Consider the following 18725-nt stretch of genomic DNA (forward strand, 5'->3'; position numbering starts at 1 on the left):
GATAAGATAGCCTTACATACTATTTTTTTCTCCTATATTCCAACTGTAAGGAAATATGTGAGATATGGGCAAGACTCTGATATGCTTCCCCTCTTCTTAAAAGAAAGACTGAATCGTGAGCTGCAATCAGTGTGGGGTAACCATGTACTTGACATTGTACCAAGTCAAGAAAGAGAAGAAAATGGTGCTCCTGGGTTTTCTGAGTCGTTGAGAGTGTGAGTGGGACTTGAGATCTCTGGGGACCAGCACTACTCCCAGGATCTTCTCAGTTCACTGGCCGGCCGTAGAGAGAGAGGCTGCTTCCTCCGGTCGGATGCTGTGACAAACTGCAGCCATGCTCTGTGGTCTGAGGAGAGAGGCGAAGAACAGCATCGGTAAGACTCCCTGCTGGTCCCTGATCTGCACCAGAGGAGGTGATATGCTCATCTACTGTACCTGTTGTGTTGAGAGGGGAGGGTCCTGTTCACTATGCAGTGGTAGTTCAACTGTAGTGGGCAGTCAGTAGCTGCATCAGCACCTGTAACTGTTTGCCCTAAAAGTTTGTTGTTAGGAATGTATGCTGTTCATCTGAGAAGCAGTAGCCTAACGCTGTTCTATGCTTGTGACACAAAGCTGATAGTCTTGTCACCCTGCTTACCCTGTCATGAAGAGTTGCTCCCCTGTTACTGTTATGACATATTTCTGTTATATGCCCATTTATTCTGCTTTTTTATTTACAGAACTCTCTTCTGTGTTCCAATGTAACACGGACACAATGTAACAGTGTACCTATTGATGCAGGGAAGTAATACAATAGATCTTAATGCCATTTACCAATACCAATACCATTTCATTTGCCAGTGAAAACCCGCCTGCTTGTACTCTGAAATTGGGACACATGGAGCAATGCTAACTGGGTCTGGTGAAGCCCAGTATATAAATAATGTTTTGTGTCTGAAAATAGAATTGTGATTCCATGGCCATTGTCACAGCAGCCCCCTTATTTAACCTACATTCTGATTGGTTATGATAGGGATGTGCCCTCATTTTGATTGGCAGATCATTACATTAATGGGATTACTTAAGGATTCTGGAGATGCTGTTCAATATTGACAAGTATTCCCTTTGACTGATGCAAAAGCAGTGAACTGTGTTGTTGGCTTGGTTGAATTGGTTATTTTTACTCTCTTTCAGACCCATGAGCAAATGCTTTCAGGGTTTTTACAGACAAAAAGTGTTAATGTCTGTTGATGTATCAAATCTATCTAAATCCTAGTTGTCTTTGTCAAAGCCACTGATGGTGGTGGTAGAGGAGGTGCAGGAGGGAACAGGACGGGAGGAGGACAAGAGAAAGATGGCTGGAGGGTGGTAGTGTACAGTAGAGTTTAGTCACGTGCAGTGAGTTGGGTCTGTGTGACCCAAAGCTCATGTTGCCTTTTGAATGCAGTGACAGCTGCTGGACTGTGAGGGCCCAGAGGAAGCTGTGCGATTACTACACTTCTGCCTATCATTAAGTGTCTACATTTGTCACATGTGTGTGTGTGTGTGTGTGTAATAGAGAGAGATTCTGGGCACGTGTGAATGCCTATGTAGGCTTCTCCCCTCATTTCTGTCTGTGTGCATGCGTGTGTCTGTGTCTGTATGTGTGTGTACATGCCCTGAAGATGTTGAAGAGGATATTTGTGCAGGGAAGTGAATAAAAGGTTGCACATCATCACAGCGTGCATATTTCGGCATGTCCTGCTGTTGCTGGCTGTTTTCCTCACTTTAAAATGTGAATCTATCATCCAGCTCTAGCCAACAATCTATCAATATATATTCCTCTAGCTGAGCAGATTTAACCAAGCCTATCCTCCCCTCCAGACCAGCACAAGTTTGACAAAGGCTTTATCTTCATCCGAACAGATCTAAACCTGTGCCTGCCAGGCTTATGCTCTCACCAGTCGAATTCTCTCACATCAAAGCAGATGGAGGAATGGAGAAAGAAAGAGGAAGCCATTTTGAAATAGGATATCGTTATTCGCTAATTTGAGTGGGTCCCTTGCTATGTAAATGTGACATTTTTGTCTTTCTGACCTCAGGCATTCTCTGTTTTAAAATGGCCATGGGAATTTAGCTGACAGGTCTGAGCTAAGCCTTAAATGATAAACATGAAACCAAATAGATTGACTTCTGATTCACACATGCATACCCGCACACACGCATACACGCACACACAGTAATAATGCATAAATACAGTATAAAATGTTTTCCCATAGAATATTATAATAGCTGGAAATGAGCAAAGAAGAGTGCCTGTATCTTTTATGAAACCATGACGTGCTCATGCAGATGTTGCTATAGCAATTGTAAAGGTTTTTTTCAATCAGTGGTTGTCAAGCCTCACGCTGCTCTCCTGTACAGGGTGTGTGGTCTCAGAAGTCCCAGTGAGTCAGCGCTGCGCAGACTGGGAAGCGGATAAGAAGGAATATCTACATACGTTAATCTATAACCGGACATGGATATTTCTTGACTGTGCAATAACGTAGTAATTCAACATTTTATCGTTTTTCCTGGGTTGGGTTTCCTGGAAAAGGTCATCCTGGATGTACAGGATTAGTGCAGAGTCCCATTCCCCATCATGAAGCCTGGGCCCAGCTCTGTGGCAGAAACTGCTAACACTGAGGAGCAGGAAAAAACCTTGTATCCCAGTGGAACTGCTAAAATATGTCCTGGTTCTAGCAGCTGCTCTAAATGAGAAAATGGGGATTCTCTCCACATGCCTGAGCAGTTCATTAGCCACAGTCTGTTCCTTCAAGAACATTCCCCTGCCTCCACGTTCATGCATCATGGTCCTGCAGATGTCTCCTGTCAAAAGATGAGTTTCTCATTGTCTCCTGTCAGGGACTCAAAGGGGCCTTTGATCTGTTCTATTTTAGCCACCTTAGAGCCTTCAGGTTGTTGTTGTCCTAACTGTTGACCTGCCTCCCAGTGTCCACGCTGGGTTATAAGGGCCAAAGGGTTAACAGCGCCCATGGCAGCTGTGTAAGTGTGGAAAGAGAATGTGGCAATGTTGACTTGCCTCAGGTCCACACATTCCTCACACGCTAGTCGTAGAAGCTTTCTCTCTCTCTCTAAACATGTACACCAGCCTCCAATTGTTCCCTTTTGTCTCTGCAGATGATGGACCCTACTCCAAGGGTGGCAAGGACTCTGGAGGGTCTGAGCACTCCCATTCCTCCAGGAGACACAGTCTGTCAGGTACGCTGTGTCTCCATATCTCCAGCTCAACTGCCGAACCGCTGTATGTTGAGGTTTAACAAACAAGCGAAGAGAATAGTCTTGACAGTCAAGCACATCCATTGTCACTTTATGATTGCACATTTCCCATCTTGTCTGCTTAGTGTCAGATGATAGATGTTGCACTGTTTTGAATATCTTGTAATGCTTAGATATGGGGAAATACATGCTTGTGTGGCATACCTGTCAGTGGTACTAAGCTTGTACTATCTCTTAGTGGGAGTCATTGAACATGATTTAACAGCACAGCACAATGTGGCTGTCCCCAGGGACAGAATGAGACCAAGCACTGTGTAACACTGTCTGTAGGTTCCATTATTAGTTAATCTCCCAATTCAATTCAGTCCCAATTCAAGTCAGGAAGAGAAGGGAATTTCGATATATGAGCTGTAGTTATCACTATTGTATTCAGCATGGCCTTCTTTGAACTGTATAACCTGAATTTCAGTCTATCAACTACATTTACTTGGCTACAATGGGGTGTACCTCATCCCCACATCATTTCAAATCCATCAGTCTAACCCTAGAATAAGAGAGGAAAGAAGAAGATAGGGGCGAGAAAGACTCATTTGCATATCTGTGCGTGCGTGTCTGTGCATGTGTGAAAGATAGTCAGTCTGTCAGGCAGATGTTAGTGCTGAGTGTGTACCTGTGTGTGTCAGCAGAGGAGTACCGCGGAGTGACCACTGTGGACCTCATGAAGAGGGAGGGCAGCAGTCTGGGCCTCACCATCTCCGGGGGGTCTGATAAAGAAGGCAAGCCCAGAGTCTCAAACCTGCGGCCAGGAGGGCTAGCTGCCAGGTAGGATATTCTCTGGCTGACAAAGCTACAACATGGCAACCACACCAAACTGTCTGGATGTGTTACCCTCCTCGACACACGTGTTGTCTCGTTACACCAGCTTGCTTTAACCGCAGGATCACTGACGCTCCATTGAATCAGCGGCAGTCTGGCTGATGTGTTGCCTGGGACTGATATTTCACCAGGGCACATTTGTGAAAGAGTCTTCTCAGAACAAAATAGTATATGAATGTTCAGCCGCTCATGATGTCCACAAACTTCATTTACTTCCTTTCCACATTATTTATCATGACGCTTTCTATGAGCCAGTGAGAGAATTTACAGAGTACCTGCTGTGGCCAATTGCCGCCCGATTCACTCAACAGGCATAATCATTTAATGTCTATTTTTGAAATACTGCTTTGTCAAAGATAAAGATGAAGCAAGCTTAATTAAAATTCAGATCAAATCATTTGTACCAACGTCAGCAACAAGAGGGAGAAAATGCAGAGGAGTGATCACGCTTTTTAATGACTAAGCAGCATGTGACTGTAGCTCTCTCCTTAACACACTACACACACTGGAAATACTCTCTCTCTCACACACACACACACACACACTCACGTGGTAAATGTTGGAAGATAAAACTCAATCGCCTGACAAGCCGGTTGTGGTAATGCTGATTTAACAGCTTGCCTTAATAAACGATTTCAATCACCCTACCATAGATGGCAGGTCAGTTAGCAGGGAAATGTGTGTATGTGAAACTGTATGACAGGGTTAGCTTGGCTGACGATGATGTGTCTCTGTCCTCCATCCTTGCTCAGACTGGTAATAGCCTGGAGGTGTCTATTTAATTAGCATCCCAATGAGCACTCCATTGAGTCAGACAAGCACATGAGTGAGCGAGACTCTAAATAGCTCCATCTCTCTCTGAAGGATAGCATCTCAGCACTGGCACCTTTACTGTCTGTCCTCTGCTGTACGTCTCTGTTCATAACGAAACAGTAGCTTTCTCAGTGGTTCCACTGAACATTCCTCAGACGGTAAATACAAACTTACTGTAAAGACACGAGTCCCTGATTTTTTTACACTGTTACCCTAACATCTGCGATTCCTTTGAACGTCATATCCTGTTCAAAATGAAGGCTACACCAAGGAATACTCAGCCTTGCTGTGTCTGTCTCTGCAGGAGTGACCAGCTCAATGTAGGAGACTACATCAAGTCAGTGAATGGCATCAACCTGTCCAAGCTGCGGCACGATGAGATCATTAGCCTGCTGAAGAACATCGGGGAGCGGGTGGTGCTGGAGGTGGAGTACGAGCTGCCCCCTTTCGGTACAGGAAAGACTCCTTTACCAATCCAGCTGTCTTACCTCCCACCACTGCACCTGTAATAGTGTTTTTTGGCCTCTCTCACCCTTTCTCTGTCTGTCTCTTGTTTTTCTCTCCCTTAGTCCAGAACACTCCAGCAGGTGTCATATCCAAGACCATTGAGGTGTGTTTACACAAGGAAGGCAATAGCTTTGGGTTTGTCATGAGAGGTGGGCATTTTGACCGGCATGCCATATCACAGAGCATTTCCATTTTTTAGCCACATCAGCTGGACTTGACTGTGTGTTTGTGTGTGTGTGTTCTGCCTTTCCAGGAGGCTTCCATGAAGACTGGCACAGGTCTCGTCCTCTGGTGGTGACCTGCGTCAGGCCTGGGGGCCCTGCTGACAGGTGAACAAGTGCAGAGGAGTCAGTGTGAACGTGTGTGTGTGTGTGTGTGTGTGTGTGTGTGTGTGTGTGTGTGTGTACGTACCTATATATATATATATGTGTGACTGCAAACATATCTTCGGCATATGTATAAATAAAGATGTATGTGTTGTATATTTTCAAGAATAATTTCTCATGAGTCAGTATAGTTCTGCAGTGTCTTGTCGACCATGATGATCAGTATGCTGTCTTCAGGGTCTGTGCGGTCCCCTGCAATGTATGATGGCTTTAAATAATGTTATGATGCTCCAAGATGAATAAAATATCACATGGAACTGACTCTACTGTATATAACTTAATTAATGTTGAATCCATAGTGGAAAAGGCAATGCTTCTCTCAAGGCGAAAAGATTATCTTGATAAGAATAGCTTCACTGCACTTACTTAACCCTGGGAATAATTGAGGGCAGCGGTATACTCATACAGCTATAACACAGAGAATGTTTCATTATGGGAGATTTGATGTTTGGAGGATTTTTTCCCAATGTCCTTTCTTTTACTCAGGATGGGCCATACTGGAAGCTATTTAGTGATTAGGTGAATGCTCTGAAGAACCCTTCTCTCGTTACGCCCATCTACCTGTTTAACAGTCCAACCCTGGCTTCTCCCTAACTATCTCTGTCTCCCTCTGCTCCCTCCTCCATACCCCGTCACCCCACCTGGCTGTCTCTCCCCCAGAGAGGGCACTCTGAAGGCGGGTGACCGCGTGCTGAGTATGGACGGGATGCCCTTAAACAGGGAGAAGCACGCTGATGCTCTGACCATGCTGATGCAATGCGGCCAGGAAGCCCTATTCCTGATTGAGTATGACATCTCCGTCATGGGTGAGCACGCATGTACTAGGAACATGTGAGAATACAGCAGAGCAACATAGCTCTGAGGGTGGATAACGTGGCTGTTTGGTCTGAGTGAGTGTTTTTGAGTGCATGTTAGTGTTCAAGCTGTCACCCGGGGAGTCATTCATCCCCAAAACTGATGTCAGCACGGAGATGATGGATGCTAGCACAGATCGGAGAAAACAAAGACGTTAATGATAATGCAGCTCTGTCTAAGTATGGGTGTATGTTGGAAATGTACCAGATTACCCCAAAAAGATTGACCCTAGTGTCTACAGTAGGTGTGAGACACTTCTGTTGCCCTATTCGATGTACAGGCAGATAGATAGATGGACTGGTTAGTGGCTGATGGACTGGCTGACTGAGGGATGGATAGGCAGACAGAAAGACAGATGCTCTCCCTGCATGTAGATTGATACCCTCTAAGGTAACGTGAAGGTCAAACAAATTGCATTTGGGAGGGGTCAAATGTCAGTCTGTCCTCAGACATGTAAATTACTTTCCCTGCGCCACTGGGGGGAATTCTTAGCATTATTTCATCTGGCAATCCAAACACGGCCCTCAGGACAGCTATAAGTCAGCGACAGCCATGGGTTTGTCAGCCAGGACTCTGCTCTGCACGGACAGGGTGACATTCTACAGTAGGACAAGGATGGACATGAGTTCCCGACAGGGTCTCAGACACGCCCTTCTCTTTGCCAATTCTGTATGTCATAGTTTTTTTTCATCATGCCTCTAGCCCATTGGATGTGTCATACAGTAAGAAATTCACAGAGACAAGCTGCCTTCCTTCTTGTTGTAGCTAAATGTTGTTGATGAAGGCTCAGGTTTACGTCCTTATATCCTTGTTTGAATGGAATGAGAAGTACAAACCAACACAAGGCTTAAAATGTGCCATAAACGTTCCATTTGCAGTTCCTCAATGCCCCTTTACTTACCGAGATACACCAAGCCTATCACTGACTCTCTCAGGTATCTCACATACTGGCTGTGTGTGTGTGTTTCAGAAGCGGTGCAGCAGGCCTCTGGTCCCCTGCTGGTGGAGATAGTGAAGGGGCCGTCAGCATGTCTTGGCGTCAGCCTCACCACCTCCCTTTACAGGAACAAGCAGGTCATTGTCATCGACAAGATCAAGCCTGCCAGCGTGGTGGAGAGGTGAGGCCGGGTGGAAAAGAAACGGACAAGGTTTTTCTCCATGGCAAAGTGTGAGATGAGAAACCATTTTGTTTAAATGCGAGTGCCTCATCTCTGTCCTCTCACAGGTGTGGGGCATTACATGGTGGAGATCTCCTCCTGTCTATTGATGGCACCAGCACTGAGCACTGTTCCCTGATGGAAGCCACTCAGCTATTGGCCAGCACATGTGACATTGTAAAATTGGAGATTCTACCGGCTAATCAGAGCAGGCTTCCCATCAGGCCCCAGGACACAGGTCAGTCCAGCAGGTGGCATCAGTCCTATGCATCTTAAAGCCTCCATGTGCAGCTTCATGTCACTTCCTTAAATAGATGAAACTGCCAACGGGTTATTCTCTTGGTTGAAGGCATCTGAACTTTTGTCAGGCCCTGAAACCCTGTGGAAGGCTTCACATGAAGAAGAAACATGGAAAGCGACCTTTGGGGGCCAAGCCTGCCTTCTTTAATGTGGCATGACAGGGATTGGACCGTGGCACTGTGTTCTAGGTCTCTACTTCTCCACCATATGCGCACATATTCAATGCTCTGTATGAATCTTAACACACATGGTTGGTACAAAAATGCACCAGAGAAGATGTCATAATGGCATCATTTATACTTCAGCCCAATACATTTCATTGCCTAAGGGAATGAGTGCAAACTTGGGTGAGATGGATAGAGAATTAGGACACATTCTGGGCATACAACTTTGTGTGTGGATTCAAAATAGGCAATAGGGCAACTATGCCAAGGTAATATCTTCTAATGTTAACCAAACATATGTTGACATAATGTCGGTTATTTGTATGTGTGCAGAGGAAACTGTAAATTTGCTGGGTTACAATATATCTATTGTGACTGTGGACTGAGCTGTTGTCACTAGGGGCTTGCTGCCCTCCATAGCCCTCATCTACCGGATCTGATTCACCCTGCATATGTGGAGGGCTGCCAGCTATGCTCCCTCTGCTCTGGGTTACAGCCTCAGCCTCTTATGGATGCAGGCTAACAAGCTACACACACACACACACAAACAAATGCATGCTATCGGAGATCACATTCATACCATGCATTCCATGCTCAGTGAGTCGGCAGTATTAAGGGGGTTCTCAATAAATGAGAACATACAAAGAACCATCAGATGGTGACAGTTGTGGAGTTGTGGAACTATGGTTTTATTCCTTTGTACTGGCAGCAGCTTAGCCCTACCTGCCATGCTCTAATTTCAAGTTTATCAGGAAGCCTTTATTTTGAAGTCTTAACTGGGGTCTTAGTTTTACTGCCAGTGTGCTTAGCCCAGGAGTATGTACAGCATACACCGGTAGATGTAATGGTAAATGAGAAAGTGATCTCAAACTACAATTTCGACATACAATAATATGTTTAAGGTTCTAAACATTTATCCCATCGTCTTTTATTCACACTCTTCAGTGCCTACGAAATAAGACACCAAAACCCAAGGATGAAGTTATATCCCTGGCCTTCCAATTTAGAGTTCAATAAAGATTGTACAAAGTGCCTTTAGAAAAGATGAATATTTCACAGTTACAGTTCATTCCCACTGGATAAGACGTGATTATAAGACTCAATTTGTCTCATTTGCTCAAGGGACTTTGGCCTGATATGGCTTGTAAGGGATTAGATATTAATGTTTCAGGAAAGTTGGAAAATGCAGTTCCATGAGGTGAGTTTAACATAAGCTGCCATTGCCAAAACTGTACAGGTCTGGCAGTATTGGAATGTGCCGGTTTGAAAAGGGGGGATAGAGGTTGTATTACACACAGTATAGTGTGTTTCCAGCTTTCAGGACTGAACCAAGAGTCTGCATATAGGAGACGTGAGAAGAGCTGTATCCTTTTTTAAATCCCTGCTGCATGTGAACATGTTGTCAGAGATTAGGACCGCACTAATGAGGACACCAAGGATTACTGTCAAACATGGCATATACTGAATCATGTTTAGCTGCAAAACTTTCCAGCATTCAGGTGTGTGTTACAGCTCAATAGTCCCTCATGGATGTTCCATGGAGATCTCTAGAAATATTTCCTTCTGTTTGTGAAGGTACCACCACCGTAAGGAATTACGGAGAAACTGTAAATACATTTCCAATGTGTGCATTCTTATCTGGGTTTCTATCTTCAATGTTTCCACACATAATACATCAGACTTCAATTGAATTGTTTTACTGATTTTAATTGGAATGTTGACCTGCCAATCAGATGGACAAGGGCATGTCTCATCATGAGGCTCATCACCAATCAAGCTTTCAGCTGAGTTCAATCAGGACCTATGTCACATCCTGTCTCCAGTACCCCTCCCAGAATCAGACCAGCTAATGTCAGTTCTGATAGAACAACAAACCTCACAGAGACTTTTTATTGATTATCTTCTGGCTTCCTGAAGGTGACACTGTAAAATGTTTCCTTATCTGCAGTCAGTTTTGTTGAAACTGAGTAGTAAAAGTAAGCTTGTCAGACAGATTTTACTACACTTTCTTTTTCCATTCAATGAATTCAATTACATGTGTCTCACAGATTTTCTGATGTTCACAAAAAAAATTCAGAATTTCATCTGGCGTACCGTGAAGAAAACATTAGATATCAATTACTCGACTAGGAATTATCCCGAGGGCTCTGTGTACTGGTGTAATTTTAGACATGGAAATGAAGATACAATTTCATGGTTGGAATTTAGCACACCATTGAGCAGAGGAATTGGGGTGTTTTTTCTACTGACCGGCTTGTATTTGTTGCTTTGGCTGTGCAGTAAAAGTCCAAAAAAGCAACCACCACCACTGGGACCCCAGCAGTAACTTCTGCCACCCCCAGCATGCCAGAGACTGTAAGACATGGAGCAGTCCCAGCCACCCACACAACCAGCAGGACCACAGCAAATGTAAGTTCTCTGCCCTGATGGAGGGACTGCAGGAGATCTTGTATGGAGCCATCCTCAGCATGTTACATCAATCTGTTTCTAAGAAGTTGTCAATGTCACTTGGGGGGTTCCTCTGCAAAGCTGGTTGAACAGATTTACAGATTTTAAAAAAATATATAAAATATGAAATGTTGGCTGGACTATCAAGTTAGATGTACTGTGGTCTCCATGCATGCTGTCATGTGTGCATGCATTGTGTTGGTGTTATGTCTGGTGTTGAGGGGACATTTGCCTGTCGCTAATCCCTTTCCCTTCCAGCGAGTTGATATTTGGAGTATGTCTCCTTTCAGCTCTGGTGTGTGGTGGCTTCTCCCCCTCTCCTTCCTCCACAGCCACCTCCGGCTTCAGCAGCCAGGGGAGCAGCACCCTGCCCTGCTCCGGCCCCCTCGTGGCCCCCACCAGCCCCCGCAGCACTGCGGGCAAGAGGAGACACAGGAAGAAGGACCACAAGAGCTCACGTACGTCGAGCAGAGAGGGGCCTGTCTGTTTACTGCACATGATGCTTTGTGATGCTGTTTACTGCACATGATTCTCTGTGATGCCGTAGAGCTGCCTGTTTACTGCACATGATGCTCTGTGATGCCGTAGATCTGTCTGTTTACTGCACATGGTGCTTTGTAATGCTGTTTACTGCACATGATGCTCTGTGATGCCATAGATCTGTCTGTTTACTGCACATGGTGCTTTGTGATGCTGTTTACTGCACATGATGCTCTGTGATGCTGGTGATCACACCTCCCATCCTCCTCCACTGCTCCTGCAGGGTTGTTGTGACAGATCTGACTGATCTCTGACTGAGACATGACTGACGTTTAATATGACGGGTGACTCATTCTCCTCCCTGTTTCTCTCTCTCCCTCTGTGTGTCACGCTCTCCACCTCTTGCCTCTGCGGGTGTTTCTTTTTTTCTCCTTCCTCTCTCCCTTCCCTCAGTATCACTAGCTTCCAGCTCAGTGGGCCCTGGGGGACAGGTTGTTCACGTGGAGACCAGTGAGGTCGTCCTGAGGGGAGATCCACTCACAGGGTTTGGGGTCCAGCTGCAGGGGGGAGTGTTTGCCACCGAGACCCTGTCTGCTCCGCCTGTCGTCCGCTTCATTGAGCCTGACAGCCCTGCCGAAAGGTGACCCGTTCAGCCCTGCTCACGCTTGAATGCTGCACACATATACAAAACACACACACATATATATATATATCTCTATAAAAGGAGTCACCTTGAACCCAGGGCCGAGTCTTAGTCATATACATAGCAGCATATAGTAGTGTGGGAGAAAGGAGTCTCTCAAAACACGACTGTGTTGTAAAGAAGTGTAAGTTGTTTACACTGCATCCCAAGTAGATCCATATGTACCCAGTACCTCATCTCTGGGCTCAACATGAAGGTCATCATAAAATGTTGGTGTAAATCAAAATGGTTTGCTGGAGGGAGTGCATCCACCACAGCACCCAGAGCAGTGGTGGGGGCTGATGTTGTGACTGGCCCTGAGTTTAGAAGCTTTTAATATCTGTTTATTGATTAAAGCAACACGCTGCAGATCAATTAGCATAAAGACCTAATCAGGCCAGTGTGTGGTCTCTGCCCTTGTCTTGTAAGATTAATGATGGCGTCTGTGGGAACAACACAAGGCCATCCCTTGGGTGTTATGATCCCATTAAAGACCAACAGCAGTTTGGAAGAAGTGACTCAAGCAGAACATTCAGCTGTAATGTTCGTCTCAGCATTGACGCAAGGTTAATGAATTGCTCTGTAGTAGTGAATTAATCCTAGTTGACAGTGCAGCTGTGCTTGCCCTCACAATTACGGGGGTAAGCATGCGTCGGCTGAGCGCTGGGTCTGTGAGTGTCTGTGGGCTGAGCGCTGGGTCTGTGAGTGTCTGTGGGCTGAGCGCTGGGTCTGTGAGTGTCTGTGGGCTGAGCGCTGGGTCTGTGAGTGTCTGTGGGCTGAGCGCTGGGTCTGTGAGTGTCTGTGGGCTGAGCGCTGGGTCTGTGAGTGTCTGTGGGCTGAGCGCTGGGTCTGTGAGTGTCTGTGGGCTGAGCGCTGGGTCTGAGTGTCTGTGGGCTGAGCGCTGGGTCTGTGAGTGTCTGTGGGCTGAGCGCTGGGTCTGTGAGTGTCTGTGGGCTGAGCGCTGGGTCTGTGAGTGTCTGTGGGCTGAGCGCTGGGTCTGTGAGTGTCTGTGCATGTGAACCTTCCTGCGTGCTGGCTTCCTGTGCCAAAGGTAAGCGCCAATATGGGCAATTTTGAGGTCATGCTTGGTCCTTTTTCGGGCCGACAGTCCGTCTCATCAGAAAGATCACGTCTCCAGCTCATGTGACATGTTGAACACCAACAACAGATAAGAACCTTCGAACAGCCTGCAGATGTGCACAGTTGTTGTCTGCTCAGATAAACCTCAAACTGTTACAGGGACCCAGGCTTGTGGAAATGCAACACAAAAGCCATGACTTTTGATCCTCATCCGATGGGTGTGAACTCAATCCTGTGTGTGTGTGTGTGTGTGTGTGTGTATGTGTATTCAGGATTGGTCTTCTGCAGGTGGGGGACAGACTGCTGTCCATCAACGGCATCCCCACTGAGGAGGGCACCCTGGAGGAGGCCCATCAGCTGCTGAGAGATGCTGCCCTCACCAACAAGGTCACCCTGGAGATAGAGTTTGATGTCGCAGGTAGCACAACCTAACCTCCTGGGTCCTCAGAGGGAAGGACTTAATGAATATGTTTGGTCATCTCATGTTATTGTTTCTTCCATTAGAATCGGTTGTTCCCAGTAGTGGCACATTCCATGTAAAACTACCCAAGAGAAGAGGAGTGGAATTGGGCATCACGATAAGTGGTGAGTTACCAGCCATGGACAGCAGGGAGCAGTATATCTTAACTTAATAAACAGCTTGGACAAATCCATTTGAACGTTAGGATTTATTTTCACTCTGCCTAAGAAGAACCAACAAAATGACTGATACTTTGAATGAAAAGTCAAAGTCAATATGATCGTTAGCAATGTTAATGTACATATCTCTAGGTACAAGATGCTCTGTCTCAGCTTAGCAGCCAGGGACAACTGATATGGAGTAACACCCTTGTCAGCTGCCTGGTTCCTCTCTTGGACAGGCCTGCCATCCACATACTTTTAACAGTCAGTTTGCAAATATGTCTAAAGCTGCCAACTGTGTGATAAGCATTTGAAGCTGCAGCTAATGCAGCTGAGGGCTAAGATGTTAGCAAGAAAAAACTATACTATTTACTGATCAGATAAATCATCAGTTTCTGGCTTTAAAAAAAAGACATATTGGGTAGATCAAATACTGTTACATATCATTAGCATTATTAAATCGTTTTTTCAACACACAAAGGCTGTTTATATGGTGGGTACAGTGTAATACCGGGACTGCATTACCTGCCTAGGAAAACCAGTTAAACAACTATTGGACTACAGCAGATTGTATTATGACGTTATCGTAGTTATTCAGAAACCCATACAAAGAAGCTTTGCCCTTGGTATGGGTGAACGCACTGATATAGTGTACCACATCAAGTTGAAAACAGCCAGCTTCTACCTTGGATTCTTCTTGGCCTCTAGGAATTGTCAAGACGAGCAGGGTCAAAGATTTCCAGTGTACTTGTTACAAATGTAAATAAACTTGAACTTGAAACTTGACAAATACTGATCCTGTACCATCCCTGACCACAAGCCCTCTCTGGATTTAACACAGTTAGGAACACAGTGTCAGAAAAGACCAGACTTTCAAAAAGGTTGTGCCAGCAAGAACAGACAGATTCAGTTGATTCTTCAGCTTTGGACTGTGGCGAGGAATGCATTATCAAAACATCAGGAACAAGATAAAATCTGGTTTTTGGTTTGGCTCTGGTTTTAGAAAGAGATTTATGTCGTAATTAGTATCACTAGTATATATACTTTGCCAACATTCTACTGATCAGCCATCATGTCTATGCAACATATTAGTATGTCTCTCTCTGTTTTCTAGCAGCAAGTAAGAAGCCTGGGAAGCCCCTTATCATCTCCGACATCAGGAAAGGAAGCATTGCCCACAGGTAAGGGATATCACATGCAGGATTTAGTCTGATCCAATCAGCTTCCAGTTTGAACAACAATATCTTGTGATCAGAGACCATGCTGCTATGGATAGGCACAGCTAATTTATAGGGCAGTTCAATTGTCTTCAAAGAGAATTTGACTGAAGTTACATGTGTGTGCAGTAAGGATGTAACCTTAGGGTGACTTGAAAGACTTGTGTTCATCATGTATATGCTTCTCTGTATATTCCACTTGAGTACACACATCTGTTAACATTTTAGGGAATGAATAAATGCTGTAAGTATGCAGTGTTCCATCTCTTTAACACTGGGCCGACTTGACTGTAGTTGATCATGATGGCCCTATACAGTTGGATGGATGATGCAACCTGAACTGTCCAACCTGCCCCTGTTAATGGTCCTCCTCGTCTTACTGTCCTTGGTAGAACAGGCACTCTGGAGCCAGGAGACAGGCTGCTGGCCATCGATAACGTCCGTCTGGAGAACTGCACCATGGAGGACGCCATGCATGTTCTGCATCAGGCCGAGGACATGGTCAAACTTCGCATTCAGAAGGATGAGGACAACGCCGGTATGTACAGTACACACCCAAGCCTTGGCAAGCAAGTGGTAGTGTTAGCACAGAAAACACTGCTCAAAGGATGTTGTATCCAGGGCCGGCAGACTGCTATGGCTTCTATATTTGTCCTGTAACAAATCTGCTTATGCATGTTTTATATGAGTGCAGTGCACTTGTGCAGCATGTGACCTGGATGTGTCTACTGTGGACAGTTTACTTCTTATGTAACTTGTGTGTGCACATTCGCGCGCGGGTGTGTGTTCTTTTTGCTTTCAGATGAGCTGGAGATGTCAGGCTCCATCATCTACACAGTGGAGCTGAAGCGCTACAACGGCCCACTAGGCATCACCATCTCAGGCACAGAGGAGCCTTTTGACCCCATTGTCATCTCTGGACTCTCCAAGAACGGCCTAGCAGAGAGGTGAGAGTGTAGAGCTCAGAGCTTAGATGAATTTCACGCAATCCCTAGACCCCTCTAGTGGTCTTTGGAAATAAAATGCCCTCAGAGCTTCACTATGTTGTGAAACGTGCCAATAAACTGTCAACAATACCAGACTGGTGTTGTCATTCAGCTCCTTTGTTGCAATCTCAACAGACTGGGCAGCCAGACAGCTTGTAGGCCCAAACAAAGATGCAGACGACCAACTCAGTCTGACATACCCCCTCACATGACTCTGCTCTGGTGTCCCTCCAGAACCGGAGCCATCCACATTGGGGACCGTGTTCTAGCCATTAATGGGGTGAGTCTGAAGGGCAAGCCCCTGAGCGAGGCCATCCACCTCCTGCAGATGGCCGGGGAGACCGTCACCCTCAAGATCAAGAAACGTAGGTTCATTCATTTCAAAGCTGCGGGCTGTTACCACCCACACTGGATGCAAAAACCATGGCCTTTATTTCTGGTTTCTCGTCTTACATTTGTCCCCTGCCCCCTTGTCTCCTCTCTCATGCACCCTACCTCCTTCCCCTGTCTCCTTTCTCCTCTCCCTTTGACCCCTGACAGAGTCAGATGGTCAGCGGTCATCAGAAAACACAGGGTTTCTAAGTGACACGGAGGATGAGCTGACAGAATCCCAGAAGACCAGTAAACATTCAGGCGTGTACTCTGCCACCATCCCTAGCGTGGACTCAGCCCTGAGCTCCTGGGATGGGTCCGGGATCGACGCCGGCTATGGCAGCCAAGGTGCCCTCACCTCCACACCTGGGACACGCTATGTGGTCTACAGAGGCCTGCTCTCCTCCTCCTCCGTCCTCATTTGGATGAATTTAAAGTTCTTGTTCCTTGTGTGTACAGGCACCTATCTCCACAGAGCTGCCGACCTGACTCTTCACCCTAACGAGTGGAGACGCACCAGGCATAGGACCCACCCCACCCCCACTTACACAGACCTGGGGCACCATGCCACCCTTTACGATGGCAGGTTCAGTGAGGATGACTGGGACAAGTCTGCTGGGTGAGTCTGCTGCTCCAAATGGCCCCAATCTCTTACACACTGACCCATGTATTTGTTAGGCATAACAAAGACCTTTGTTCCATTTCAAAGTGTCTTGCAGGATTTGTGTTCTCTTTATTTTACAAGCGATTCATTTATGTCTAACAGTATTTTCATGTTTTATTTTTTGTGCTTTTTTATCTGTGCTTTTTCTCTCTTTCTCAGGTATTCTCTCTCTCATCTGCTTTACTAACTGCCCACGAGGTCTCTGGTGTTTCTCATAAACACTCCTTTTTCTCTGTCGCTTCTATGTCTTCATCAAACCTTTCCGTCAAAAGTCCCCAAAGGGCCCAAGGATACTTCTGCCTTGTCTGTCACCTCACTCTTGACATTTTTTTCCTGAACTTTTGTGTCTTCCTTTTTCATATTTTCAATTCTTAAATTCTTTTTTGGGGGTGACATTACTTTTATAAAAGGGAACTGCATGAAGGCTTTGTCTGTGCTGAAGGACTTCTCAACGTTTTGTGATGAGAGAGATTAGTGTTCCGCTCATGTTGGCCTGAAGGCCACGTTTGTACAGGAGCTCTCTCCATCATGCAGTCCAGATCCTGAATCACCCATGGTGCTTTGCAAGACGGCGCCGTTAGCAGAACGCTGTCAGACCGGTCTAAGGACAGCAGGGCTGCTCTCATGTTCTGGTTCCTGCGTTGTCATAGATTCGTCAGTCCCCCTCGTTGCCATGGCACTCTGAACCAGGAAGACAGCTTTTGGTGCCAGGCCCTGCAGGACCTAGAGACCTGTGGCCAATCAGGGATACTCAGGGACCTGGAGGTAGGGCTCATATCCCCTTGGCTGGGCACTGCTTTGCTTTGTATTCAAAGGACCATGTCAGACAAAATGACCAAATCAGATGAAGCATTATGATAATCGTCAGGCCTTGTAATCCATTATTAAATCTGAGTCGACAGGCCAGACACCTGCTACTGTTTAGATCAGAAAATAAATTGGCTCAATGCCCAGTCCTGTTGTTAAGCTGTGTGTGCGTGTGCTTGTGCAGGCGTGTCGGAGTATGAGCACATTATTATTTGCCTTTAATTCATCCACAACACTGTCCTCTTTCAGGCATCCATGACAGGCAGTACTCTAAGTCTGTATCTGGAAGAGACAAAGTCCCAAAGCCATGATAGTTCCATCAAGAGAGAGACCATACTGGATGAGGTCAATACAACAGAGACCAACTCCACCAGGACCAGACCCAGAATACCCAGGACCCTAGGGGACCCCCAAGAGATCACATCCCCCACAACACTGGAACTTCACAAGGTGAATGTCAATATCTGCACAAGTAGGGTTTAGTGCAAAACAAAAGCTATTTGAACACCAACACTGTTCAAAAATAAGCCTCTGAAAATACTGACTAGGTCGAATAAAGTTAGTTTCCCAGCGCCTCCCCCTCCCTCCCCCCCCTCTCCTAGCATGCCATGCGCAGCACTGGGGTGTAAATGGACCCAGTGGATCCACTGGGCTAGTCAGGACTTGCAGGTTAACAACACAGGGCTCATCACACTGTACTGTACTTGGCTGGCTCCTGGTGTGAAGGAATAATAGGCTCTGGAGGTAAATAACCTCTAGTGCATCTAAGCAACCTTTGATTGTCTGGATGAGGATCTCTAAAAGAAAAAAAAACTCCTCCAAAATCCAAACAATCCTGGTGCATCCGGTGATTTGACACTGTACTATGATTACAGATGACCCTGGATAAGGATCCGGACAGCAGAGACTTTGGCTTCAGCGTCTCAGATGGCCTGCTGGAGAAAGGTGTATACGTCAACATGATCCGACCAGATGGTCCAGCTGACCAGGCAGGGTTGAAACCCTATGATCGCATTCTACAGGTACATCAGGTGTCATTCACATGTATTTCTGTGAATTGCTGCTCCATTGGT

At 46.0% G+C, this 18725-nt stretch overlaps 1 protein-coding gene across 2 annotated transcripts in view; it reads left to right on the forward strand.

The window, feature by feature from the left end:
* Positions 1 to 18725, forward strand: part of LOC124481177 (glutamate receptor-interacting protein 2-like) — a 21174-nt gene continuing 2449 nt past the window's right edge. The window contains exons 1-23 of one of the 2 annotated variants that reach the window (XM_047041027.1): positions 1 to 374; positions 3139 to 3219; positions 3924 to 4059; positions 5231 to 5376; positions 5496 to 5582; positions 5687 to 5762; positions 6480 to 6625; positions 7645 to 7792; positions 7900 to 8069; positions 10576 to 10704; positions 11034 to 11201; positions 11677 to 11863; positions 13258 to 13403; positions 13490 to 13570; positions 14721 to 14787; positions 15216 to 15361; positions 15626 to 15770; positions 16044 to 16174; positions 16350 to 16529; positions 16641 to 16800; positions 17496 to 17610; positions 17902 to 18102; positions 18528 to 18674. In XM_047041027.1, coding sequence (XP_046896983.1) covers positions 335 to 374; positions 3139 to 3219; positions 3924 to 4059; positions 5231 to 5376; positions 5496 to 5582; positions 5687 to 5762; positions 6480 to 6625; positions 7645 to 7792; positions 7900 to 8069; positions 10576 to 10704; positions 11034 to 11201; positions 11677 to 11863; positions 13258 to 13403; positions 13490 to 13570; positions 14721 to 14787; positions 15216 to 15361; positions 15626 to 15770; positions 16044 to 16174; positions 16350 to 16529; positions 16641 to 16800; positions 17496 to 17610; positions 17902 to 18102; positions 18528 to 18674 — 3033 coding nt within the window. In that variant the 5' untranslated portion in view covers positions 1 to 334. The remainder of the gene's footprint in view (positions 375 to 3138; positions 3220 to 3923; positions 4060 to 5230; positions 5377 to 5495; positions 5583 to 5686; positions 5763 to 6479; positions 6626 to 7644; positions 7793 to 7899; positions 8070 to 10575; positions 10705 to 11033; positions 11202 to 11676; positions 11864 to 13257; positions 13404 to 13489; positions 13571 to 14720; positions 14788 to 15215; positions 15362 to 15625; positions 15771 to 16043; positions 16175 to 16349; positions 16530 to 16640; positions 16801 to 17495; positions 17611 to 17901; positions 18103 to 18527; positions 18675 to 18725) is intronic. The other variant, XM_047041028.1, reaches the window with a different exon arrangement.

This window comes from Hypomesus transpacificus, chromosome 18 (assembly GCF_021917145.1).
Source record: "Hypomesus transpacificus isolate Combined female chromosome 18, fHypTra1, whole genome shotgun sequence".
Lineage (NCBI taxonomy): Eukaryota > Metazoa > Chordata > Actinopteri > Osmeriformes > Osmeridae > Hypomesus > Hypomesus transpacificus.